Consider the following 24,071-nt stretch of genomic DNA (forward strand, 5'->3'; position numbering starts at 1 on the left):
CTGAAAGCAGTTATGATATTTGTTAAAAGCCCAACAAATAACGGGGAAAAACTTTGATTTCACAAATATTGCAATAATTTCATAATGTACAAGTATTATCAATTTAAATCGTGTTTCGATTTGCGTTTATAATTATTATTAATTTATGTATGTAATATGAAAATTACCTTTGGTAACTGTGAATCTAAGATAAGGTTTTCTTTAGAAAGACATTTCAAAACCGCCTTGGTAGAGTCACGTCCAAGTTTGTTGGTAGCAATGCATTCATATGTGCCTGAATTTTCTTCGTAGCAATACAAAATGTCCAATATTACTATTCCGAAGTCATGGAATGTTCTGTAACGATGACCATGAGGTAATTTCTTGCCATTGTAATACCATTCCACTACTAGATCTGGGTCGTCAACTGGTATCAATCTAGCTTCGAAGTGAGCGCTCTGGCCTTCTACTAACTTTGTGATATCGGCTATTTGCGTCAAGAACTTCGGTGGCTGAGAGCTGGGAGCCGCTGGAGAATGTGCTTGTTGCCCTTGCAAACTTTCCAGTTCTCTTATCTTGGCCAAAGAGTCCGGCTGTAAGCTGTCCAAATAGACACCTCCTTTTCCGAAGCACTTAATGGAGCCAGTGGTTGTGTCGGAACCATATTTGTTTGTGGCTTTGCAAACGTACGTTCCGGAATCATGTGATTGCACATAGGCAATATCCATCAATACAAATCCGAAATCTGAAACCATCTTGATTCTTGTTGAATGCCTAAGAGGTTGGCCATTGTGGAACCATTCTACAATCATATCTGGGTCATCAACGGGAATCAGTGTACATTCAAAGTGAGAAGACTGTCCGTCTTTCAATCCTTCCAGGTTTTGGATTTGAGTTGTGAATTTAGGAGGTCGTCCCTTAGATTTGTCAACACATTCCAATTTCACGCTGATTTCTGCCGTTCCCCACCTGTTTGTTGCCCGGCAGGAGTATACTCCAGAATCTTCGATCTTTGTGCCTAATATTTCCAAGACCACCATTCCAAATGCGTAAACTGTCCTGACTCTGTGACTTGCTTCAATGGTTTTTCCATTGTAGAACCATTCAATAACCATTGATTGATCGCCGGTTGGAATGAGTGAAGCTTCAAAGTGCGCTATTTGTCCTTCATTAACATCGGTCAGGTCTTGGAAAACAGATGTGAATTCGGGAGGTCTTCCTCCATCGACATCTTCAGCTCTATCTTCTGGCTTCTTCAAAGAGTCCTCAAGATTTTGGATCTTTTCAAGACCTTGAGCTCCTTTAGGATGCTGTGTGCGTTCGATCAGATTTTCCTTAGTTATACAGCTGATTGAGGACGAAGTAAACGCTTCTCCTCGTTTATTAAAAGCTTTGCACGTGTAAATTCCACTATCACGCTCGTAAATATCTGTAACATCCAATGTGACAAAACCAAAGTCACTTGTCATTTTGAATCGTGATCCGTGTTCTAGAACTTTGCCGTTCAAATACCATTCAATCCTTAGGTTCGGATCATTTTTAGGTTCAACTTGTCCTTCTAAATGTAATGCATTTGCTTCAACAAGTTCGATTTCTGATGTGAAAGGAATAACCCAAACTGGTTGACCAAATTCAGCATCTGGAAGAGATGATTTACGAGCGGTTTTGTTTGCGATAGCTTCTTCAGTATCTTGAACAGCATCCAAACCGGCTTTTCCTTGTGGATGTTGGGTTTGCAAAAATATATTTTCCCCAGCTGTGCAACGGAGTGTTCCTGAAGTCGTTGCACTGCCCTTGGTATTTGTTGCCTTACAAGTATAAATACCCGAATCTTCTTCATAAGTGTGAGTAACGTCCAACGATACGTAACCGAAATCGTGTGTTGTTTTGTATCTTGATCCAGATGGCAGAGGTTTGCCGTTGACAAACCATTCGATTTTTAGGGTCGGATCTCTTGAAGGTTCTACATTACACTCAAAGTGAATGTTGTCACCTTCTTTACAAACGATATTATTGAGATGAGTTATAAATACTGGAGATTCATAAGTAGGTTCTGGACCTTCGGGTTTAGCAGATTTCGGCTGTTCTAATGAACCGATACGATCCAAAGACTCGGGATGAAGCGTATCTCCCAAAAGCCAGTGACGGTCTTCGATTTTGATGGATGCTGTGGATACAGCTTCTCCGAGAAGATTTGTGGCCTTGCAAGTGTAAATACCTGAGTCGTCTTCTCTCAATCCGTTGATGGATAAGGTCACTAAACCAAAATCAAAAGTACTCTTCAATCTTGATCCAGTTGTAAGTGAAATTCCGTTTTTGAACCACTCAATTCTGAGATTTGGATCAGCTCTTGGTTCAACTTGAGCTTCTAAGAAAACGTGCTGTGCTTCTACTAGTTTATCGTAACTTTTCAGATGAGTGGTAAATATCGGTGCTTGAGATGGAGCAGAGTCAACAAACATATCTGGAACACGATTTCTTGCTGCTTCCTTGAGTTGGATTTGTTGCCAAGCTTCAGGGCGTTGAGAATCATCGATAATGGTAGATTTTGTTTTCACCTTCAATGAAATCGAAGACACTGTGCTACCTGAATTATTGATTGCCTTGCACATGTACAAACCAGAGTCATCGGCAACAACTGAGTTTATATCCAATGTTACAAATCCGAAGTCGTGAGTAGTTCGGAATCGTGAACCTAAAAAAATAATGAGTCAATAACATAATAAAAATAATACTTTATTCATAAAAGTATTTTGTTAATCACAATCTTCAAGGTTTACTTTTATAAAATCAACATGATGATTGAAACTATTTGATAAATAAACTTTGCATGTGCGTACCCATTTTAAGTTCAACGCCGTTTATATACCACTCAAATCTTAGACTGGGGTCGCCAACTGGTACCACACGGGCCTCATAATGAGCATGTTGTCCTTCCCAGAGCTCAGATGGACCAGTCAGTACTTGAGTAAAGATTGGCTTCTCGAATGTTTGTTCAGGCTCTTCAGCACGTTCAGGGTGAGCCTCCTCCAGTCGCAAAATTTTCTTCATTCCTTCGGGATGTTGTGTATCCAATTGAATTGATGCCTTTGCTGTAAAGCAAAATAAAGAATAGAAAAACTGTAAACTTATGACTATTTGTATCATTAAATCATTAAAAAAATTAATACGGTAAAAACGTACATTTGATCTTCATCGCTGCTGTCGTGACAGCTTCTCCCAAAGCATTTGATGCACGGCAAATATAAACTCCTTCATCTTCATCACGAACGTGTGAAATTGTCATTGAGACGAATCCGAAATCATGAGTCTTGGTGATTCTGGAACTGTCTTCTAACAACTTTTCGTTTCTATACCATTCTACTTTGAGAGTTGGATCACCGACTGGAATAAGTCTACAATCGAAGTGAGCCGTTTGAGCTTCTTGAATGTTGTCAATATTTTGTAAAGGTTGAGTAAATACTGGGCGTTGTCTAGTGACAGGGTCCGTAACTTCGGGCCTTCTGAATGGTTCGTTTGCTTCCAATTCGCGGATCTTCTCTAATCCTTCCGGACGTTGAGATTCGGAGATGATACTTCCCTTCGCTGTAACTGTCATTGAAATTGCGGAAGTGCACTGCCCAAAAGCATTTATAGCTTTTACCGAATATTCTCCTGCATCCTCAGGAACTACGTGTTGAATATCAAGTGACACGTAACCAAAATCAAACGTGATGTGGAACCTTGATGCAGACTGTAATGCCTTTCCGTTATGGTAGAACTCAATCCTCAAATTAGGATCGTGTACTGGTTCAACCTGGCATTCGAAATGTGCTGCCTGTCCTTCAAATACGTGTGTTGTTCCGCGGAGTTCGGTTACAATCCTCGGTGGTCCGACTTGAGGTTCTTCAACTTCCAATCTTGAAGGTCTGCCTTGAGCCTCCAGCAATCGTATTTTTTCTAGACCAACTGGATGTTGAGTGTCAAAGATAATGCTCCTGTGACCTGAAAAAATATTATTGATTTCGTTTTTAATACATATAGTAAATTCTTAACATCATTTTTATCTATATAACTAGATTATGGTTAGGACTAGTGCAACCGATTTTTTTTATACTTACTTGCTACTTTGAGAGTGCAGGTATTTACGGCTTCTCCGAGTTTATTAGTCGCTTTGCACATGTATGTACCGGAATCCTCTGCATAAGCATATAAGATATCCATAGCCACATAACCGAAGTCATGAGTTGTCCTGTAACGATGTCCGGCACGGATGAGATTTCCATTCAAGAACCATTCAATCTTAAGGTCAGGATCGTTGATGGGTTCAACCCTGCACTCGAAATGCGCTCTATCGCTTTCTTTGAGGTTCTCCAAACTTGTGAGTGCAGTAAGGAACACTGGCCTCTGGCCCGGTTTTTCTTCATCTACCTTTTGGGGTCTTTCGTAGTTTTCCAGTTCACGGATTTTCTTCAAACGCTGTTCATCGAGCGTGTCAAGGTACAAACCAGCTTTAGCTAAAATTAATAATTTTATCAAATATTAATTGAGATTAATTAATTAAATTTAATTAAATATTTGGTGGTATACAACATGCATAGTATTAAGAAAAGACAAATACTAACCATCTACTTTGACAGAGCTAGTGGTCACTGCTTCTCCAACGGCGTTGATGGCTTTGCACATGTAAGTACCAGTATCTTCTCCGTAAGCATACAGAATATCTAGAGCCACAAATCCAAAGTCGTAGGTTGTCTTGAATCTATGACCTTGTTGAATTGGCCGTCCATTGCAATACCACTCGATGCGCATTGTTGGATCATTCACCGGAGTCAAGGTAGCTTCCAAGTGTACCAGTTTGCCCTCGTTAACTTGAGCATTTTTAAGTGGTCTTCCGAATTGTGGCTTTTCAGCTATAAAACTGTCATCTTTCTCTGCACGCCTGTAGCGACTGCCATCTTCCAAGTATTGAATTTTTTCCAGTGCGCTTTCATGTTGAGTATCCCTGATGATTGATGCCTTGGCTGAAATAAAAAAATAAACTTAGTGAACCATCGAAGATACGAATATTTATTTATAAATAAGTATTTCAAATGAATCTCGATTTATATTGGAAAGAAGGGAAAGGCCATCCAATCAATGTTCTAGACAGTAATTTAAAAATAACTACGATTAATTTCTAATAGCGATGTATTTTAATACGCTTTAAAAATGTTTGGTACTTACATTGTACGTTTAGTTTTATGGAAGATGTTGCTTTTCCTAATTTGTTAACTGCACGACAAGTGTATTCTCCAGAATCTTCGGCATAAACCGACAGGACGTCCAATGAAGCGAAACCGAAATCATAAGTGGTTCTATATCTGTGCCCACTTTGCAATGGTTTCCCATTGAGCAACCACTCAACTTTGAGGTCTGGGTCTGGGTATGGTTCGATACGGCACTCGTAGTGCGCGCTATGTCCTTCAACCAAGTTGGATGGTCCATTCAGTTGAGTTATGAATCTAGGAGCTTGTTTGACAACCATCTCTTCTTCTTGACGGCGCTGGTACTTCGTGCTGTCCTCGAGCTGGTTAATCTTCTGCAACGCGCTCTCATGCTGAGACTCCAGTTGCAGGGAAGCCTTAGCTGTAAATACATTTAAAGAATTAATTCAAAAATAGTTTTCCGTATGCTGTTTACTTTGGTAAATATTGAAAAAAATAATTACATTGTACGAATAAGGTTGATGACGTAACAGCTTCTCCTAGTTCATTAGTAGCTCTGCAAGTATATGTTCCAGAATCTTCTGGATTGACGTATTTCATGTTGAGGGCGACATACCCAAAGTCGTGCATTGTAGTTAGACGGTTTGCTAAAATATGAAAAAAATAATCAAATAAATTTGGATATATCGGTATTGCGTACACTATTTTTACGTTTTTTATGCTTTCCAGATATTTTACAAATTAAGTTTATGTAGTCATTATATATTACTTTACTCACATGCTTCAATAGGTACTCCATTCCTTAGCCATTCTACTTTCATTTTGGGATCTCCAACAGGAATGAGACGAGCTTCGAAGTGAGCTGCTTGATTTTCGGCCACACGCAAGTCTTTCACTGGCAATGTGAAGACTGGAGCCTGAGTTACCGTATCTTCTTGAACGGTTTGTCTTTGATATCTAGATGTGTCTTCAAGTTGAGTCAGACGATTGAGAGTACTCTCGTGCTGAGAGTCGAGGTAAATTGATTTTCTGGAGTGAACCACAGATATACCAGATGTTACAGCTTCGCCCAAAGCGTTGATAGCTCTGCAAGTGTAAGTGCCAGAGTCTTCGGCTAAGCACGACATTATATCAAGAGCTACAAATCCGAAATTGTTGGTTTCAGTGAATCGCGAACCACTCTTAAGTGGTTTGTTATTGTGATACCATTCTACCTTCATTGTTGGGTCAGAAACTGGAATTAGCCTGCACTCAAAGTGAGCTCTTTGGCCTTCCTTGATTTCGACGTTTTTCAAAGAAGTAGTAAAGATTGGTACTTGCTTGGTAATTTCATCAATAACATCAGTTCTTTGGTAGCGTGAACGATCTTCCAACATTTGAATTTGTTCAAGACCTGCTTCATTCTGAGTATTCCTCATGATTTCGGCTGTTCCACGGCAGGACAATGTGCAGGTAACTTCATCCATTCCAACCAAATTTACAGCGCGGCAAGTGTAAACACCAGTATCTTCTGCGATCAAATCGACAACGTCTAAAGCTACATATCCAAAATCATGGATAGGTCTAAAACGATGCCCAATAGTTACTGGGCGGCCATTTTTAAACCATTCGACTTTCAAATTAGAGTCAGTTACTGGTTCTAACTTGCATTCAAAGTGAACGTGCTGACCTTCGAGCATATTTTCCAAAGACTTTGGTTTGGTTACAAATCGTGGTCTTTCGGTCATAATTTCATCAATGTACTCGTTCTTTTTGTAGCGTGAAGCATCTTCTAAATATTGAATCTTCTCTAAACCAGACGGATGTTGCGATTCTAACAATAAATCTTTTTTGGCGTGGACTCTTAACGCGCAGGAAGTAACAGCTTCACCGAGCTGATTTCTGGCTTGGCAAGTATAGACACCTGAGTCTTCAGGGTAAACACTGAGCAAGTCGAGAGCGACATAGTCGAAATCGTATGCTGGCCTGAATCTGTGACCAGTCTTAATGGCGCGTCCGTTGCAGAACCATTCGACTCGCATAGTTGGATCGCCAATGGGTTGCAGTCGGCATTCCATGTGAACGTTAGTTCCTTCGATTATTTCAATATTGTGAAGTGATCTGGAGAATTGTGGGGCTTGCATAACAGTGATGTCATCTGTTGTTTGGCGTGTTTTGCGGGAAGCGTCTTCCAGCATTTGAATCTGCTCAATAGCTTGCTCATTTTGAGTGTCTGTTAAGATATCGGATTTCTCGATAACTCTTACTATTGCAGATGTGTGTGCTGAACCAAGATGATTCACGGCACGGGCAGTATATTCTCCAGAGTCAACAGATGTGGCGTGAATAATATCCAAAGCCACGAAGCCAAAGTCGTAATATGTCCTGAACCTGGATCCTACAGTAACGGCTCTTCCGTTCTGATACCATTCTACTCTCATCGTAGGATCACCCATAGGCTCCAAACGGCATTCCAGGTGAATGTTCTTTCCTTCACTGACGGGATTAGGATCCGAGAGAGGCTGTACAAATATCGGCTTTGATTTTGAAATTTCTTCGATATGGTACTGCGGTTCGACGAATTTGGAGCTTTCAAGTACTTTCGTTTTTTCATATAAGCCCTTGTGAATACTCGAGGTGTCGATACTCGAGCGCGCTAAAAGAATACATATAAATTGAAATGTAAAAAAATGTTTTAATTTAACTTCAATTTGAAAATAACGAAAATTCTTTAAATGCTGTGAAACGTTGATTATTTATAAAAATAAGGTAAAAGAAAAAATGTTACATATAAGGTGAAAATATTAATTTAATTTAAATATGTAAATCAATGCATAAGTACACTCCTAATATGTAAAATTACAAGAGACATACCACCAAATGAATTATATTTCGTTTAGACATTTTTTTCAATTAAGAAAGATGACTTCCATGAATTATTTCTAGATACTTACTTTGTACAACCATGGAGGCGCTGAGCTGAGCTTCACCGGAGGCGTTTCGAGCCACCACCGTATAAGTTCCGGCATCTTCACCGCGAACGCTGGCAATGTCTAAAGCCACATATCCAAAATCATGGTAAGTTTGGATTCTGTTGGCTGACTTGATTAAATTTCCATTGAAATACCATTCCACTGTCATGGTTAAGTCACTCTGTGGCTCTACACGTGCTTCAAAGTGAGCTCTCTGGCCTTCAACGATTTTGTTTGTTCCTTTTAGAATGCCCAAAAATCTTGGTTTTTGAACGACTTTCACTTCTTCGGAGATTGTTCTTGTCATACGATTTGCATCTTCAAGATATTGAATTTTCTCAAGTCCTCCAGGATGTTGGGTATCAACGATAATATCTTTCTTGGTTATTACGCTCAAATTGGCCTCTGTTACAGCTTGGCCTATTTTATTGTAGGCGCGGCAAGAATACCTGCCAATGTCATGAATAGTTACGTACTTAATTGTCAAAGCTACGTAACCAAAATTGAAAAAGGTTGTAGTACGTGAACTGGCTTCAACTGGTCTTCCGTCTTTTAACCACTCGACTCTAAGTGTAGAATCTCCAATGGGTTCAAGACGCGCTTCAAAATGAGCGAAACCTCCTTCACGAATGTTGAGTTGATCCTTGATTGGCGTCTTGAATTCTGGAAGTGCAATGCTTTCAGGAATTTCCTGAACATACTTTTGATGATGTTGCTGCTGGTATGCCTCAAGTCGCTCTACTTCTTCAATATATCTTTGCTGTTCTGGGATACCCAAATCACCGGTCACAGTACTTCTTGAAATGACTCTGAGAGAAGCGGTGCTTATAGCTTCGCCTAATCTATTAATGGCTCTCACTGTATACGAACCAGCATCTTCAGCCCGTAGGTGCATGATGTTAAGGGAGACGTAGCCGAAGTTGAAGATTGTCGTGATTCGCGAGCTAGCCGTAATAGCTTTTCCATCTTTATACCATTCTACTCTCATTGTCGGATCACTAACTGGAGTTAGTTGAGCTTCAAAATGAGCATTTCTTCCTTCTTGAAGTTCTCCTAACTCCTGAAGTGGCCTTATGAACTGAGGCCGGTGTGTAGCTTGCTCATCGACTGATTCCATGTGTTGATACTTGGAATAGTCTTCTAGTTGCTGGATATATTGAAGGCTATCTGGATGTTGGCTTGTTTTTTCAATAGATGCCCTTGGGGTGACTTGCAAAAATGCTTTAGTTTCAGCGACACCAGTTGAACTTATGACACGACAGGTGTATTCACCAGAATCGTTCATAATTAAACTTAAGAGGTCTAAAGCAATGTATCCAAATTTAAATGTTGAAGTAGTTCGAGAGCCTGGAAAGCAAAATTATTCAAATATTAACAATGTTGTTATTAAAACGTTTCAATGTTACATTTTCTGAATGTAATGAAATTGAACTCACTAGCTTCAAGGGACTGTCCATTCCTAAACCATTGTACCTGCATGGTAGGATCACCAACAGGTTCGATTCTAGTTTCAAAATGAATTTTCCCACCCTCAATTTGGCTGGCGTTTTGTAAGGGGACGATGAATTGAGGTGGTGGGTAAACTCTATCCTCGTCGCCGGGAGGGGCATAAGGCTTAGCCCTCTCGACGTGACGGAGGTAAATGATTTCAGGACCCGGCGCAGGTCTGTCAGGGAACAAATAAATCATTAATACAGGTACAAGCGCCTAATAGGCGAGACATGAGAATTGACTTGAAAATCATAATAGGAAACATACTCGGGTTGAATAATCTTCGTAGGCCTGGGCAAGTGCAAGCGCTTCTGTTCGGGCGCTGGCCCTTTGGGAGTCTCTACGAAGAGTCTCGCCCTAGTCGCCGTGGAGCCTGCTACGTTCTGCGCCGTGCACTGATACCAAGCTGCGTCCGACGCCTTGGCTCGCTGAATATCCAGCGTTGAGGCTCCACCTTCTGTTGAAATTCGTAACTCGGGGTTGGGTGTGATTGGTACTCCGTCCTTCTGCCAAGTGATTCGTGGTGTGGGGGTTCCGACCGCCCTCGCGCTTAAAATTACTGGTTCTCCTTCTTTTATGTTCAGAGTTGTAAATCTTTCTACAAACTTCGGTGCGACCACTTGCTCTTTTTCGATAACGTTCAGATTACATTGAAAAGAGGTTTCTCCACTTTTGTTGCGAGCCACACACGTGACTACTCCGCAATCTTGTCTTTCAATGTTTGTAATCATAAGTGCGTGATTACCAGATTCGTTTACCAAAATTTTGTGGTTGAAATCATCTTGAATCTGTTGACCGTTGATGTACCATGTTACTTCGGGATATGGTCTTCCTGTTACGCGACAATCGAATCGTGTAAGTTTTCCTTCTGTAACATCACGGTCTTGACATATTCTGACGAATTGAGGCGCAAGTGCCTTTTCAGTAGTCTCCGATCGTTCTTCAATTTCCACTTGGGTCGTTTCTTGTACTCTATGATCTTGATTATAAGCTTCTTGCGGAGCTTCAATGGCCAAATATGCGGATGTCACTACGCAACCGTTGGGGTTTTCCGCTAAAAGCGTGTAGTGTCCGGTATCCGAACTGTGAGTTTTATTAATTTTGAGCATCGTTTGGTTGTTTGTAGTGGATATTACGTGTTTGCTGCTATTCATGATCCTTTGACCATTTTTGAACCACGTAACTCTGGATCGTGGATTAGCTGTTATTTGAACTTGGAAGACTGCGTCCGCGCCTTCTTGGAGTTTAGAGTTTCTAGGCTTTTGAGAAATCTTCGGTGGAGCCGGTGGGCCTGCTAGTCTGTCTACTTCGGTACAGATTTGCATATCCGACTCGCCGAATTGCCTCCTCGTGATGGATTCCCTGAAGGACACTTCCCGCAGTAGTCTGTATTCGAACGTATCCACTTTGAAGTCTTCGGAACTACTGAACGTGCTGCCATTGGAGTAGGCAGTCTTTTGCACCTTCTCGTAAGAAGATCGCACTTGAGAACCAATAGTTTTATGTTCGGAGGTCTCTACGGTCTCCTGGAAGTCTCGCTGCATGGAGGCCTGACCCGCTGGCACGATCATGCCCTCAGGCTGGATGTATACCGAGCAGATGGCCTCTCCATACTTGTTCCTCGCTGTGCAAGTGTACTCGCCCTCGTCGCCGGGGCCGATTTGCTTGATCACTAGTGACACATTCCCAGTTTGCTCGTCGTAGCTCATACTATATTTATTACACTCCACTAGCGGTGCTTTTTTTCGAGTCCATGACACAACTGGTTTCGGATTTCCGCGTAATTTTCCTTCGAATTTTGCATTACCGCCTTGCGCGAACCGAGCGTTTTTGAATATTTGCTCGAAAATCGGCGGAGACGGGTCACCAGGTCGTATGTTTAAAGGCATTCTCTCCACCATATTGCCTTCAACTGTAACGAAAAAAATGTTATTACTTTTTAATTGAGAAAAAATTGTAAAAATATTTAACATCTATCTCTTAAGATTCCTTGGGCTACAATTTCTCTCCAATTTTTTTAATATTAATAATTTAATTTTAATAATATTAATATTAATAATAAGTAATTCATTTCTATGACGTTCTCTTAAAAATTAAACCATGAACCATTTTCTCTCTCTCTGGTCTCAATCCTGCTGATTGGTCTGTAGCAACAGATGACATCTCTTTCGCCATTCTCGCCTATTTTAAAACATTTTTAACCATTTTAAAACAAAACGAAAAATGGCAATTTTTTATACATCGCTTACAATACCACGAAAAACAATAATTAATAATGCTTCCAATAACACAAAAAACAGAATAATAAAAATAAACATAAAACAGTCGCCAGTAAAGAACATAATAATTTACAAATGTATTGTACAGAACAGATTAAACGCTTGTGTCTAATATGTACGTCATTTCACTATCAATACTACGGTATTATGCGCAAACGATATTATGGAATGGAACTGATTGCCTAGCAATAGGCGTGTATTTATAAATACCTACATATACACAATTGGTTACAGTATGGTCTAGATTCTAAATCAAAAACTTCAGCGTAAAACACGTTTGCAGAGTAAGAATTGAATACATATCGAATGAAAATATAAAAACATTATATTACAACTATTTTACAACTTAGAATAATAGATTTTTTTATATATATCATGAAATCTGTGGATAACTAACGAAAAGATACGACTCTTTCCTGATAAAGTATTGTAAATGACGGTTTGGTAATATGTAATCAATTTAATAGATTTATATTATCCACTGACACTTCGTGATGGAATTGCATTTTTAATTTATTATTAGATTAAAACCAATATTTTTAGCTTTTCCACTTTTTTATTTGACCAGCGACCGGGTTTCGTCGTTACCGACATCATCAGACTGGTGATCACCAGTCTGATGATGTCGGTAACGACGAAACCCGGTCGCTGGTCAAATAAAAAAGTGGAAAAGCTAAAAATATTGGTTTTAATCTAATAATAAATGTAATCAATTTGTTTCAGAAAATCTACTTGAAATAATTTCATGGAGGAATTTCAATATTATGGATTGTTTAATTACACTGGCCAACAATTTACAACTTTTATTTTCGTTCGAGATCGTTTTTAAAGTTTAATAATATAATGAAACGTATTATAAATAAATATCAAGCCACTTGTTAAACTTTTTACTATGCAACTGATCTTTTTAGGTAAAACCTGAATGTTTTTTCTCCATTTGAAAAATATTTAGTATATTTATAAAAATAATTAAACACTATCTTTTCTTCAAAATGCAAAAATAACACTTTCTGCCCTGTAGCGGGTACATATTAAGTTTTAAATATGCCGCTTTTGCTGGGATATAGTACATTTTAAGGGTATTCCGAAAACATGCAGAACTGAAAATTTTTGATAGGAGTGAGCGATATGTTGAAAATACCGCATTTTTATCAAAATTATGATGAAATACACATTTATTAATGGTATGCTTTTTTTTGCGTCATTTAAGTATTCAATTGAATTATTTTATTGACAGCTCAGCATATATTTTTATTTTATTTTATTGAAAGGAAGAACAACAGTTACAATATATGATACATCAGAGTACAATAAATAAAATCATGAGTACCAATTACAGTTCTTCACAACTATGCATAAGAGAAGTCTATATATAGTAAGAGACATGAGACAAGGATGGGATAAAGAGAAAAGGAGATGGCAGTGATAGGAAAAGAAGAAAAGGAAAGGACAGGGAATAGAATTACCTTTTTAGGTTTATAAGATTTCGAACAATTTAGCTTTAAAGTTTGAACGATTGGAGTAGAACATATCAAGGTGGGTACAACAGTGGGAATATCAATAAATAAGGCTATGACATGTGGTTGGCTCTTTTCAGCGATTACTTTACAAACTGCCTACCATTCTTCATTCCACTTATGATTGACATATTACGAAAATTCGAAAGTTGTCTTATAGAGATAGGTACGTTTTAAATTTTTCTTAAAATCAAAGTTCTACCATCTGTGATTGATAATTTGAAAACGAGTATTTTGTATATTTTTGGAAACTCTTTAAAAATAGTGGATTATTAAACAGTATTAATCGTACAATTCATTGATTCGGCATTAACTTTGTGGAATGATATGTTGCATATTTAAAAAAAAATTAAAACTTGTAAAAAATATATTAGCCAAACTGCGAGAAATCTAAAAATTAGAATAAGAGAACATAGCCGTGGACCAACAAGTAATTATTTTTCGGAATTTGCCAATCATATCATGGAAACTAACCACTCATTTGACTCTCATACACTTAAACTGTTACACTCTGTTACAAATAAAGATCAAGTCATCAATAATATAGAAAATTTAGAAATACATAAAAATTTAAATTCAGATAAAACGTTAATTGATAATATGCTATTTCAAAATACGTCACCATTATTATCTATGTTTCCTTTTACAAAAATCCCGTTCCTTACCCCCCCTCCCCTTTATTTATTACCCTACGGAGGTGGACGAAAAGTGGTTTATACAAGTGTTTAATTTTTAATTTTTAATTTAGAATGTTACTCAAATGCAGACTTCTATATGAACATCTCAATAACTTGATATGAAACATTATCATTCCTTTTTATGAAAGAAGATGGAAGTCTGAGCATCCCAGGGCTTACGACCTGGCATTTGGACGGCTTAAGCGATCATTTTATACACTTGCGTAACGTTCACCATTCTACCCATTATTGAACATCCATATCGCATTATGGTATATGCAATGGTCTTAAATCCTTACGCATACCGGTAAGGTTTTCGATACGTTCGTGAAAAAGGCCGATTTTTTGAACGATTGGTGAAGTATTAAGCTACAACATTTTGAGTGTGTCCAACACTTGTTCACAAATCTGGATTATCTCCAATTAAAGGATTTTTTCTGACATCTCATCAAAGATGAAGAAGAATATGGATTTCATCTCACCAATAGATGTCGCTAGTTAAGTTCTAGTGATTCAAGAACAATGTTTCTGAATGGGTTCATATATATATATATATATATATATATATATATATATATATATATATATATATATATATATATATATATATATATATATATATATATATATATATATATATATATATATATATATATATATATATATATATATATATATATATATATATATATATATATATATATATATATATATATATATATGTTGAACTTCGAGTTCGAGTAGTGTGGTTGTCAATCATGGGAAGAATTGGTGAATGTTACCCCTGTGTCAACCCTTTAACCAGCATATGATGGTCGTAGGCCCCGTAAATGCCCAAACTTCCATATTATTCTTCATCTTTGTTGAGATGTCAAAAAATAATATGAACATAAAAGATATTTCAATGTTTCACTGTTGGATTGCATTGTGACAAATTTTTTGTTGAAATTGTTATGATGTGTGTTTAGGGACGACGCCGACGCCTGTTTGGCGTTGGGAAAGCGTCTTGGCGCATGCGCGCTCTATTTCTGGATGTGATCGCATTACCGGGACCCATTTTAGGACGCCTCGATCCCTCTCCGCTCGCGCATTCCACGGGCCACCGTTATGCGCGAGTATTTTCATATCTCTCCCGACTTATTTTTTTTTCCACCGACACTTTTCACAGGCCAGCGGCTTCCTGGTTTCCTGGTGTTAGAGATTTTTTTTTTGTTTTACAAGACGAATTGAATAAAAATGGTCGAATGAGATCTAAGACACACATATAATGCGTTTTATTGAATCTTTTGTCTTTGAATAACATTTTTGACTTTATTTATTGATTTGACGTTTAATTTGTAGAACTCCATTTTAATTTATGTATTAATTTTAAATCAAACACAGATTTTTTGAGTCTACTAAGTTGTATTTTATCAACAAAAACACATGAAAAATTATATTGTGACAATTGTTTCGCCTTGTTAGGGCATTATCAAAAAGCTAAGCATTTTTATGGACTATTAATTAAACAAAGGCGACAATGCATTGTGGGAATTGAAAATACAATACAAGTTAATTAATCTCTACACGTCAGATATAAGTGCACCTAAATACATCATTTAGATGCACTTATATCTGAAGTTTCTTAGTGTAACATGCGCAAAGAAATTTGCAGACCCAACCCATTACATTGTTTTATTTTTTCGGAGAGGTAGAAATTAAGATACAATTAATATATTTTTAATCCAAACTGTCTCTTGTACATATACATATCTGATATAGAGAAAACAATACATTTTATTTATAATATAATTTTTAACGAATTCGTTTGCTATTGCCCTAACAAGGCGAAACAATTGCCACAATATAATTTTTTATGTGTTTTTGTTAATAAAATACAACTTAGTAGACTCAAAAAATCTGTGTTTGATTTAAAATTAATACATAAACATTCTTGACTCATTAATCAAACATAAAAGCGATCATAATTTGAATAGCGTCTATCTGAAGAACTTGCAACCATCAATTTTAAATTTGTGAAATGACACTTCATTTTAATTATAATTTTAAAATAAATAATCTAGGAAATTAAGCTAAGGTTGTTATTAAAATAATGTAGTAATATTATGTGGTTGTTTTCACGCGATGGTAGCGAATTCGCTAGATCAACACCATACCATAAATATTGTTGTAAATTTTAAAGGAAAGAGCACTTATAAAAGAAATTTAGTGGATCCTCACTACTTCTACCATTAAGAACATAAATTTTCTCTTTTAGATTACAGGTCAAAATGCCAAAACATACGCACGATTTTATTAAACTCTATATATTCGTTAATTTATCATAAATTTTGTGGAATAACGTCATGATTTAAATAAAAGAAATAAAGCACTTATATACAATACCACTTTTAAGTTCAATAATGTAAACACATCGCTCACTCCTTTCAAGAACGTCATAAATAAAAAAACATGATTTTTGAGGAGAACGTTTTTAAAGTTTAAAAATATAACACAATGTATTAAAAATAAATATCAAGCCACTTTTTAAACTCTTTACTTTGCAACAGATCTTTTAAGGTTAAACCTGAAGATTTGTTATCCATTTAAAAAATATTTAGTATATTAAAAAAAAATTAAATAATACCTTTTCTTCAAAATGCAAAAACAACATTTTCTGCCCTGCAGCTGGTAAATATTGAGTTAAAAATATGCTTCTTTTGCTGGGATATAGTACATTTTCTGGGCATTCCGAAAACATTCACAACTAAAAATGGTCGATTTTTGATTTATGACGTTTTTGAAAGGAGTGAGGGACATCTAGTTTTGTGAACTACTTATGTAGTTCTCAAAATGAGTTTGTATTTCCACATGTTGACGAAATCATCTGTAGTTTTGGAAACGATTAATATTTACATAAATAAACTCTATTAATGAACTTAATAAACTTTATTAATGAAATACTTTCATCATGATTTTAGAAATTATTTATAGTTTTAATACTAATAATAATAAAAAGTTTGTAATGTACAGTTATCTTTTAAGACGTATTTTATAAATATTATAAATTTGGCGAGCGTGCCTTTGCTGTTGCAGGACCGACGGCGTGGAATGCTCTTCCACCAATGGTTAGAAATAGTGAGAGTGAGATGATCTTTAGAAAAAGACTAAAAACACATTTGTTTGCTAAATCATTTCCACCATAATATTTTATCCAATTCATTCACAGTGAATCGCCCTTGAGGATTTTTTTACTAAAATGGCGCTATATAAGTTATCCAAATTTATTATTATTATTTATTATTATTAATTAAGTAAGAGTTGATGGCAAAACCAATGTCTGCTAAAATATAACTTTGCGATGGAATACCTTTTTAAATCATATTAACGTACTAAGCATTTTTATAGACTATTAATTACACAAAGGCGACAATGCATTGTGGGAACTGAAAATACAATAAAAGTTAATTAATCTCTACACGACAATGGTACCTAAATACATCATTTAGATGCACTTATATCTGAAGTTTCTTAGTGTAACATGCGCAAAGAAATTTGCAGACCCAACCCATTACTTTGTTTTATTTGTTCGGAGAGTTTAAAATTAATTTTGAATGTGCAACGAATTGTTAGATAGAAATTAAAATACAATTTATATATTTCTAATCCAAACTGTCAAAAAAAAGAATATTATATATCTTGCACATATACATATCTGATAAAGAGAAATTAATGTATTTTATTTAAAATGTATGTATATTTTATTTGAAACGTTCAGAAAACGCATTTAAAGACAATTTACCAAATTATTTATTTAAAACGTTCAGAAAACGCATTTAAAGACAATTTACTTATATGTGCGTGTGTATGTGTGTGTAAAATAACGAGACTGACTTTAGGTGGAAACATTTAAACAAACATTCATGTTGATTGATTGACAACGTTTCGAAATAGGATCATATATATATATATATATATATATATATATATATATATATATATATATATATATATATATATATATATATATATATATATATATATATATATATATATATATAAATATATATATATATATATATAAATATATATACATATATATATATATATATATATATATATATATATATATATTATATATATATATATATATATATATATATATATATATATATATATATATATATATATATATATATATATATATATATATTATATATATATATATATATATATATATATATATATATGTATATATATTTATATATATATATATATATATATATATATATATATATATATATATATATATATATATATATATATATATATATGATATATATATATATATATAAATATATATATATATATATATAAATATATATACATATATATATATATATATATATATATATATATATATATATATATATATATATATATATATATATATATATATATATATATATACATATATATATATATATATATATATATATATATATATATATATATATATATATATATATATATATATATATATATATATATATATATTTAGAACTTTCAAGAATTTGAGTGGTGAGGTTGTCAATAATGGGTAGAATTGGTCAATGTTACACTTGCGTAAAGTGATCACTTAAACCAGCCTATGACGGTCGTCAGCCCCGTTAATGCCTAGACTTTTATATACTTATTTATTGATTTGGCGTTTAATTTGTAGAACTCTGTTTTAATTAATGTATTAATTTTAAATCAAACACAGTGTTTACTAAGTTGTATTTTATTAACAAAAACACATACAACATTAATATTGTGACAGTTGTTTCGCCTTGTTAGGGCATTATCAAACGAATGTCGTTTCGTTTAGGATTTTTACGGAGTGTGTGGAAGTTTTTGGTGAGAGTATTTTAATGTTTTTGAATTAAAATAAACCCTTATGATACAAGGTTCTTGTCGAAACCGGTAGGTTAAATTGTTTAGTAAAAAAAGTGGTGAAAACAAAGTTTATTAATTTTATAAAGTGTATAAAATGTGCCACAAAGTATCTGCGGAAAACATTCAAGTTATCATTTATAATTATTTAAAATAATGATTCTTCGTAATAATCGTCCTTGTGTTGATATTTCCAGGCGGTCTCAACAGAACATCTGTGTTTCGTTTCGGTTAAGTGGATACGTAAAAGTGTGTTGCGCATTACATTATTGATCAAATGTGGCCTAGGGTTATTAGTTAACCTTTGGAATACTTATAATAGGCCAACGCAAGATGTTATTATGTAACTGTAACAAAAACGTGCTTATCGACTCAAGTCTATCGAGAATTACGTCCTTAAAACATTCAGAGATAATACTTGAGCTGATTATCATTAAAAAAAAAGTTGTTTTTGTAAATACCACTATTTCTTAAAATCTATTGTGACACGTGTTTCACCACCGCATGTAAAGCTAAGTCTGGATTTTAGAGTTATGTCCTCAGGATGTTATAAGATGAAAAGGATTTTTTTATTTATTTTTATATATTTATTATTTTTGGGGGGCTTTGTTCATCGTCATATTACTTATTTTGATTAATTGATTACATATATTTTTAAGAATATCGTTTCTTTAAAAATGTTGCATTTTATGAATTTTCGCATTAGAAATTTTAAAGATTTCTACCCGTTTGTTGTTATCCGCCTCCGTAGTGTAATGGTCAGCACGCTCGGCTACCGTTCTGGAGGTCCCGGGTTCGATTCCCAAGGGGGTAAAATAAATATAAGTGATTTTTTCACTGTAATATTTATTCAATATTACCATGGACTGTTACCTGAAGCGGAGGGCTGATCACCTTTCCTTCATGTGTAAACGATCAAGATAACACTGCGTTTATATAACACAGTGCACCGTTGGGGTGCGGATAAGGGTTTATTATTATTATTATTATTGTTGTTATATGTGTGATTGTTATTAAATGGTTAGAGAATTATGAAAAAAAAACTTAAACGTAATTCATGTTTCCAGATTCTCGTTTTGAATTTTTTTATGTTGTACCAATATTCAATTATAATAATCATGCCATACCAATGTATGAAATTTTACTTATTTACTGCTACTATGTTACTATATTTAAATTAAATATGGATTAAATATTACCTGAAAGTGACATCAATTGAATGAAATCAATTAATGGAAAAAAAATCCAGTTAAATTATCAAACATTCAGTTTTATATCGGAATAAAAAAAAGTTTTAAAGTTAGAGCAATGTTAGCGGGATATGTTGTACTTATGTAATATGTGTCACCCACTTTCAAAATCCGCCAGATCCATGTGAGTCGGTTTTACAAAAAATGCGAAATTCTCCGGGTAACATTTAAGTTTAAAAGATTTGTCTACCTTTAGATAAAAATTTATGAAATAGAAAATTTGCCAAAAATTATTCAGTATTTAACAAAAAAAAAAACACGAGACACAAACCGATCATGACGTCATTTTAATTTTTGACATGTCACCCGCTCTCTGATTGGCCGCTATGGGTCAGTAGGTAAGTTCATAAATAGAACAGAATTTGAAATACAACGCTGTTTTAAAGTATGTTTAGCAGGGTTTTTTTTTTTTAAATATATAACCATATCCGCTCCCTAGGTGGAGCATATGAAGTCCACAAACTGTCTCCAGGCTTTTCTGTCGGCTGCCAGCTCCCTTGCATCCTCCCAAGTCAGATCCGCGTCCCGAAGTTCTGACGAGAACTGCCGACGAATTGTCAGTATAATTTACGTATTTATTTATTATTAATGTAAATATTTTAAACAATAAAACCCACAATTGGTATTCCGATAGAGTATTTATTTTTAAATCTTATAAAATTCGATCTGGCGGGTTTTGAAAGTAGGCGACACATATCAAACAAATATTTAATTTATATTTTAAAATTCCGTTATCGTAAGTCGCCATTACAATGATGCCGTAGAGAGTGAACGGTCAGCCTTATCGTGATTATATTTACACTCATAGCGGTGCGAGTTTGAAGGTCGAGGTGGCCAGCGAAAGTAACACCTTGCGTAACAATCGCCTAGAAAATGGCAGAAAAGCTCAAATTTCCAATCGACAACTCAAAGTTATCGATGAACGAGCGCAAGTTCGCGATCGATTTGCGGAATTCTGAAGGGCCAGGATTCGGGAAGCGATTTTAGCAACAGGTGTGGAGTGTTGTCATAATTATTGAGTTGATATTTCGCAACGATATACACCATTCGCGGTGTAGTCACTCGACATTGTAGCTGACATGGCGAGTATGCCCCTTGATCGAGACTTGCACCGTATATGGGGAGACTAGTCGTCGGCTAACCTAAATAACGGTCGAATTATTACTTTAAAAGGAGATATATACATTAAATTTACTTTCAAACAGTATACACACTATGGCCATCTATCATTTTGATCCGTTGCAATAAATAATTAACGGAGCTGTAATTTTAGATTAATCAAACTAATCGATGATAAAAAATAGAATATGTATGTATGTATGTATGTTTGTTCGCCTCCGTAGTGTAATGGTCAGCACGCTTGGCAACCGTTCTGGAGGTCCCGGGTTCGATTCCCAGGGGGGTCAAAGAAATATATGTGATTTTTTTCACTGTAATATTTATTCAATATTACCCTGGACTAGTCTTGAAGCAGGGGGCTGATCACCTTTCTTTCTTGTGTAAATGATCAAGATAACACTGCGTTTATATAAAGCAGTGCCCTATGCACCATTGGGGTGCGGACAAGGGTTTTATTATTATTTTATTATGTATGCTTGTACATACATATATATATATACAATATATATATATATATATATATATATATATATATATATATATATATATATATATATATATATATATATATATATATATATATATATATATATATATATATATATATATATATATATATATATATATATATATATATATATATATATATATATATATATATATATATATATATATATATATATATATATATATATATATATATATATATATATATATATATATATATATATATATATATATATATATATATATATATATATATATATATATATATATATATATATATATATATAAAATGTAAAATTCATTAATTAATTTGACATTTAATTTGTATAACTTTATAATTTATATTTTAAACATACAAATGAAACCCTGATTTTTAGGATCTACTGATTGAGAAGAATTTTTAATTTTTTTTTTATTCTTATTTAAAAAAAAAAAAAATTAAAAAACTAAAGTTGATAGAACATTAAAATCAGTGTTTGATTTTAATATTTTAAATGTGCAATAAAGTTAATCTACGATTGTAATGAAATTTTGACACAAAGTTGTATTCGAATTCACGTGAATTTTTTTATACCGTGTATGTACAATAATAGGTGAATGATTTTTTTTTATTGAAAACCAAAAAAGGCAATTTTCACCGCTTTTGTATTGAAAAAAAAAGAATATGGTTTTGAAAAGAAAAGGGTTATTGAAATGTAAGGAGTTTAAAAAAAATGTACTCGAAAAACATAAATAATAAAACCTTAAATAAATTCTAAAAAAAATGGGCGTGAACTGACGTTCGGCTTTCAGCGCTGTTTGAATTATATTATTGCAAGTACGGCCTTAACATACAAAATATACATATTTCGTTTTAAAATTTGGCAGTAAGATTGTTTATTCAAGAGACCGATTTAAACTTCTTTTTCTTGTAGACGTATCACTCATGTAGTACATGCTTGCTAACTTTTTAGTTTTTACTTTATTTTATAACTTTTTAGTTTTTGAGTTTATTATTTTAATTTTTATTATTTTTATTTTTGTTTTCCGTTAGTCAAGTATTTTGTATTTTATATCAACACTTTTATTCTAGTTTTACTTCTTATAATATCTATTGTATTCTTGCCAGTGCCCTTTACTATGACCTAAAATATATTGTATACACACAGGTCATGCCTTTGTGGGATCTTTTTTTGTATTTATATTTTCCATATATATTTTTTGTTCCTGTATTTATTTCATGTTGTATAATGATTAAGATTTCCAGGAGTGATCAGGTCTTTAAGAACAGTGTCCGTCGATGGTTACTTAACATTGGAAGGGACAAGGTAGAAAGTGAATTAATTTAAGTCCAGGTGTAATTATCACATTGAAAAACCTTAAACTATCAAATATTTTTATATCTCCTGTATGTTATGTTTATAATGTAATCATTAAAAAATATTTATTAAAAATTAAAAAAAATAAATATATAAATTTTGTATTACCATGTTAGTATTCGGCTCAACACAGGCCATGCCTAAAGAGCCGTAATGCGTATAATAAATGTATATATGAAATGAATATGTATATTGAATGTATCTATGTATTATGAAAATAAATAAATAAATAAATAAATAATAAAAAATAAATGCAAAAAGAATTATAAAAAAAAAGAAAAAAAAAATTGTGCCGTGGTTTAGGGTTAAGCGAAAATTGCGTTCGTTTTGATATTATCACTGCCAAATAATATTGTCTGTTCATAGGTTTCGGATTCTATATACCGTTGTAAGCGGCTCAATTTATAGTACATTACGGGTAATTAAGCTGTCTGACTGTGTAAGTAGCAGAGCAAAACCGGTAATTGGATATTTGATATGCACAACTGGCCAGAGATACGATGTTTCTTATAAGCACACATATAATTAACAGCGGGTTGAGTCTTCAAGCACTCGTTTTTTTAGCACTACAATTATTTTTTTCCCAATCGAGTTTGGTAGTTGTTTTTTTTTACTACTACTATCACTATCTAGTCATACATGCCCTCCGATAACGCAGACTTTTGACACCACCACATTTTAGGTTCTGATTGATCTGATCGCGCCTTTTTCGCCACATATGTTTTCTTAGTCATTCTCCTTTAATCCATTCGCTCCACATGTCCATACCACCTTAAAAAATCTTCCCAGTCTTTTTAATTAAGCTATTACTGAAAATGTTATCTATGAATTAATACATATTTT

General features: G+C 34.2%; 1 protein-coding gene across 1 annotated transcript in view; it reads right to left on the reverse strand.

Moving 5' to 3' along the window:
* The window catches only part of LOC148309376 (uncharacterized), a 125,225-nt gene that overhangs the window by 77,930 nt on the left and 23,224 nt on the right, over nucleotides 1-24,071 (reverse strand). Inside the window, exons 2-12 of the mRNA XM_088260181.1 lie at nucleotides 9,875-11,519; nucleotides 9,553-9,782; nucleotides 8,099-9,463; nucleotides 5,944-7,800; nucleotides 5,669-5,812; nucleotides 5,185-5,586; nucleotides 4,584-4,982; nucleotides 4,080-4,475; nucleotides 3,163-3,963; nucleotides 2,820-3,071; nucleotides 168-2,674 (exon numbers count right to left, since the gene is read on the reverse strand). Coding sequence (XP_088116307.1) covers nucleotides 168-2,674; nucleotides 2,820-3,071; nucleotides 3,163-3,963; nucleotides 4,080-4,475; nucleotides 4,584-4,982; nucleotides 5,185-5,586; nucleotides 5,669-5,812; nucleotides 5,944-7,800; nucleotides 8,099-9,463; nucleotides 9,553-9,782; nucleotides 9,875-11,519 — 9,998 coding nt within the window. The remainder of the gene's footprint in view (nucleotides 1-167; nucleotides 2,675-2,819; nucleotides 3,072-3,162; nucleotides 3,964-4,079; nucleotides 4,476-4,583; nucleotides 4,983-5,184; nucleotides 5,587-5,668; nucleotides 5,813-5,943; nucleotides 7,801-8,098; nucleotides 9,464-9,552; nucleotides 9,783-9,874; nucleotides 11,520-24,071) is intronic.

Source organism: Brachycentrus maculatus, unplaced genomic scaffold (genome assembly GCF_059751285.1).
Source record: "Brachycentrus maculatus isolate JH-2025_06_01 unplaced genomic scaffold, ASM5975128v1 h1tg000126l, whole genome shotgun sequence".
Lineage (NCBI taxonomy): Eukaryota > Metazoa > Arthropoda > Insecta > Trichoptera > Brachycentridae > Brachycentrus > Brachycentrus maculatus.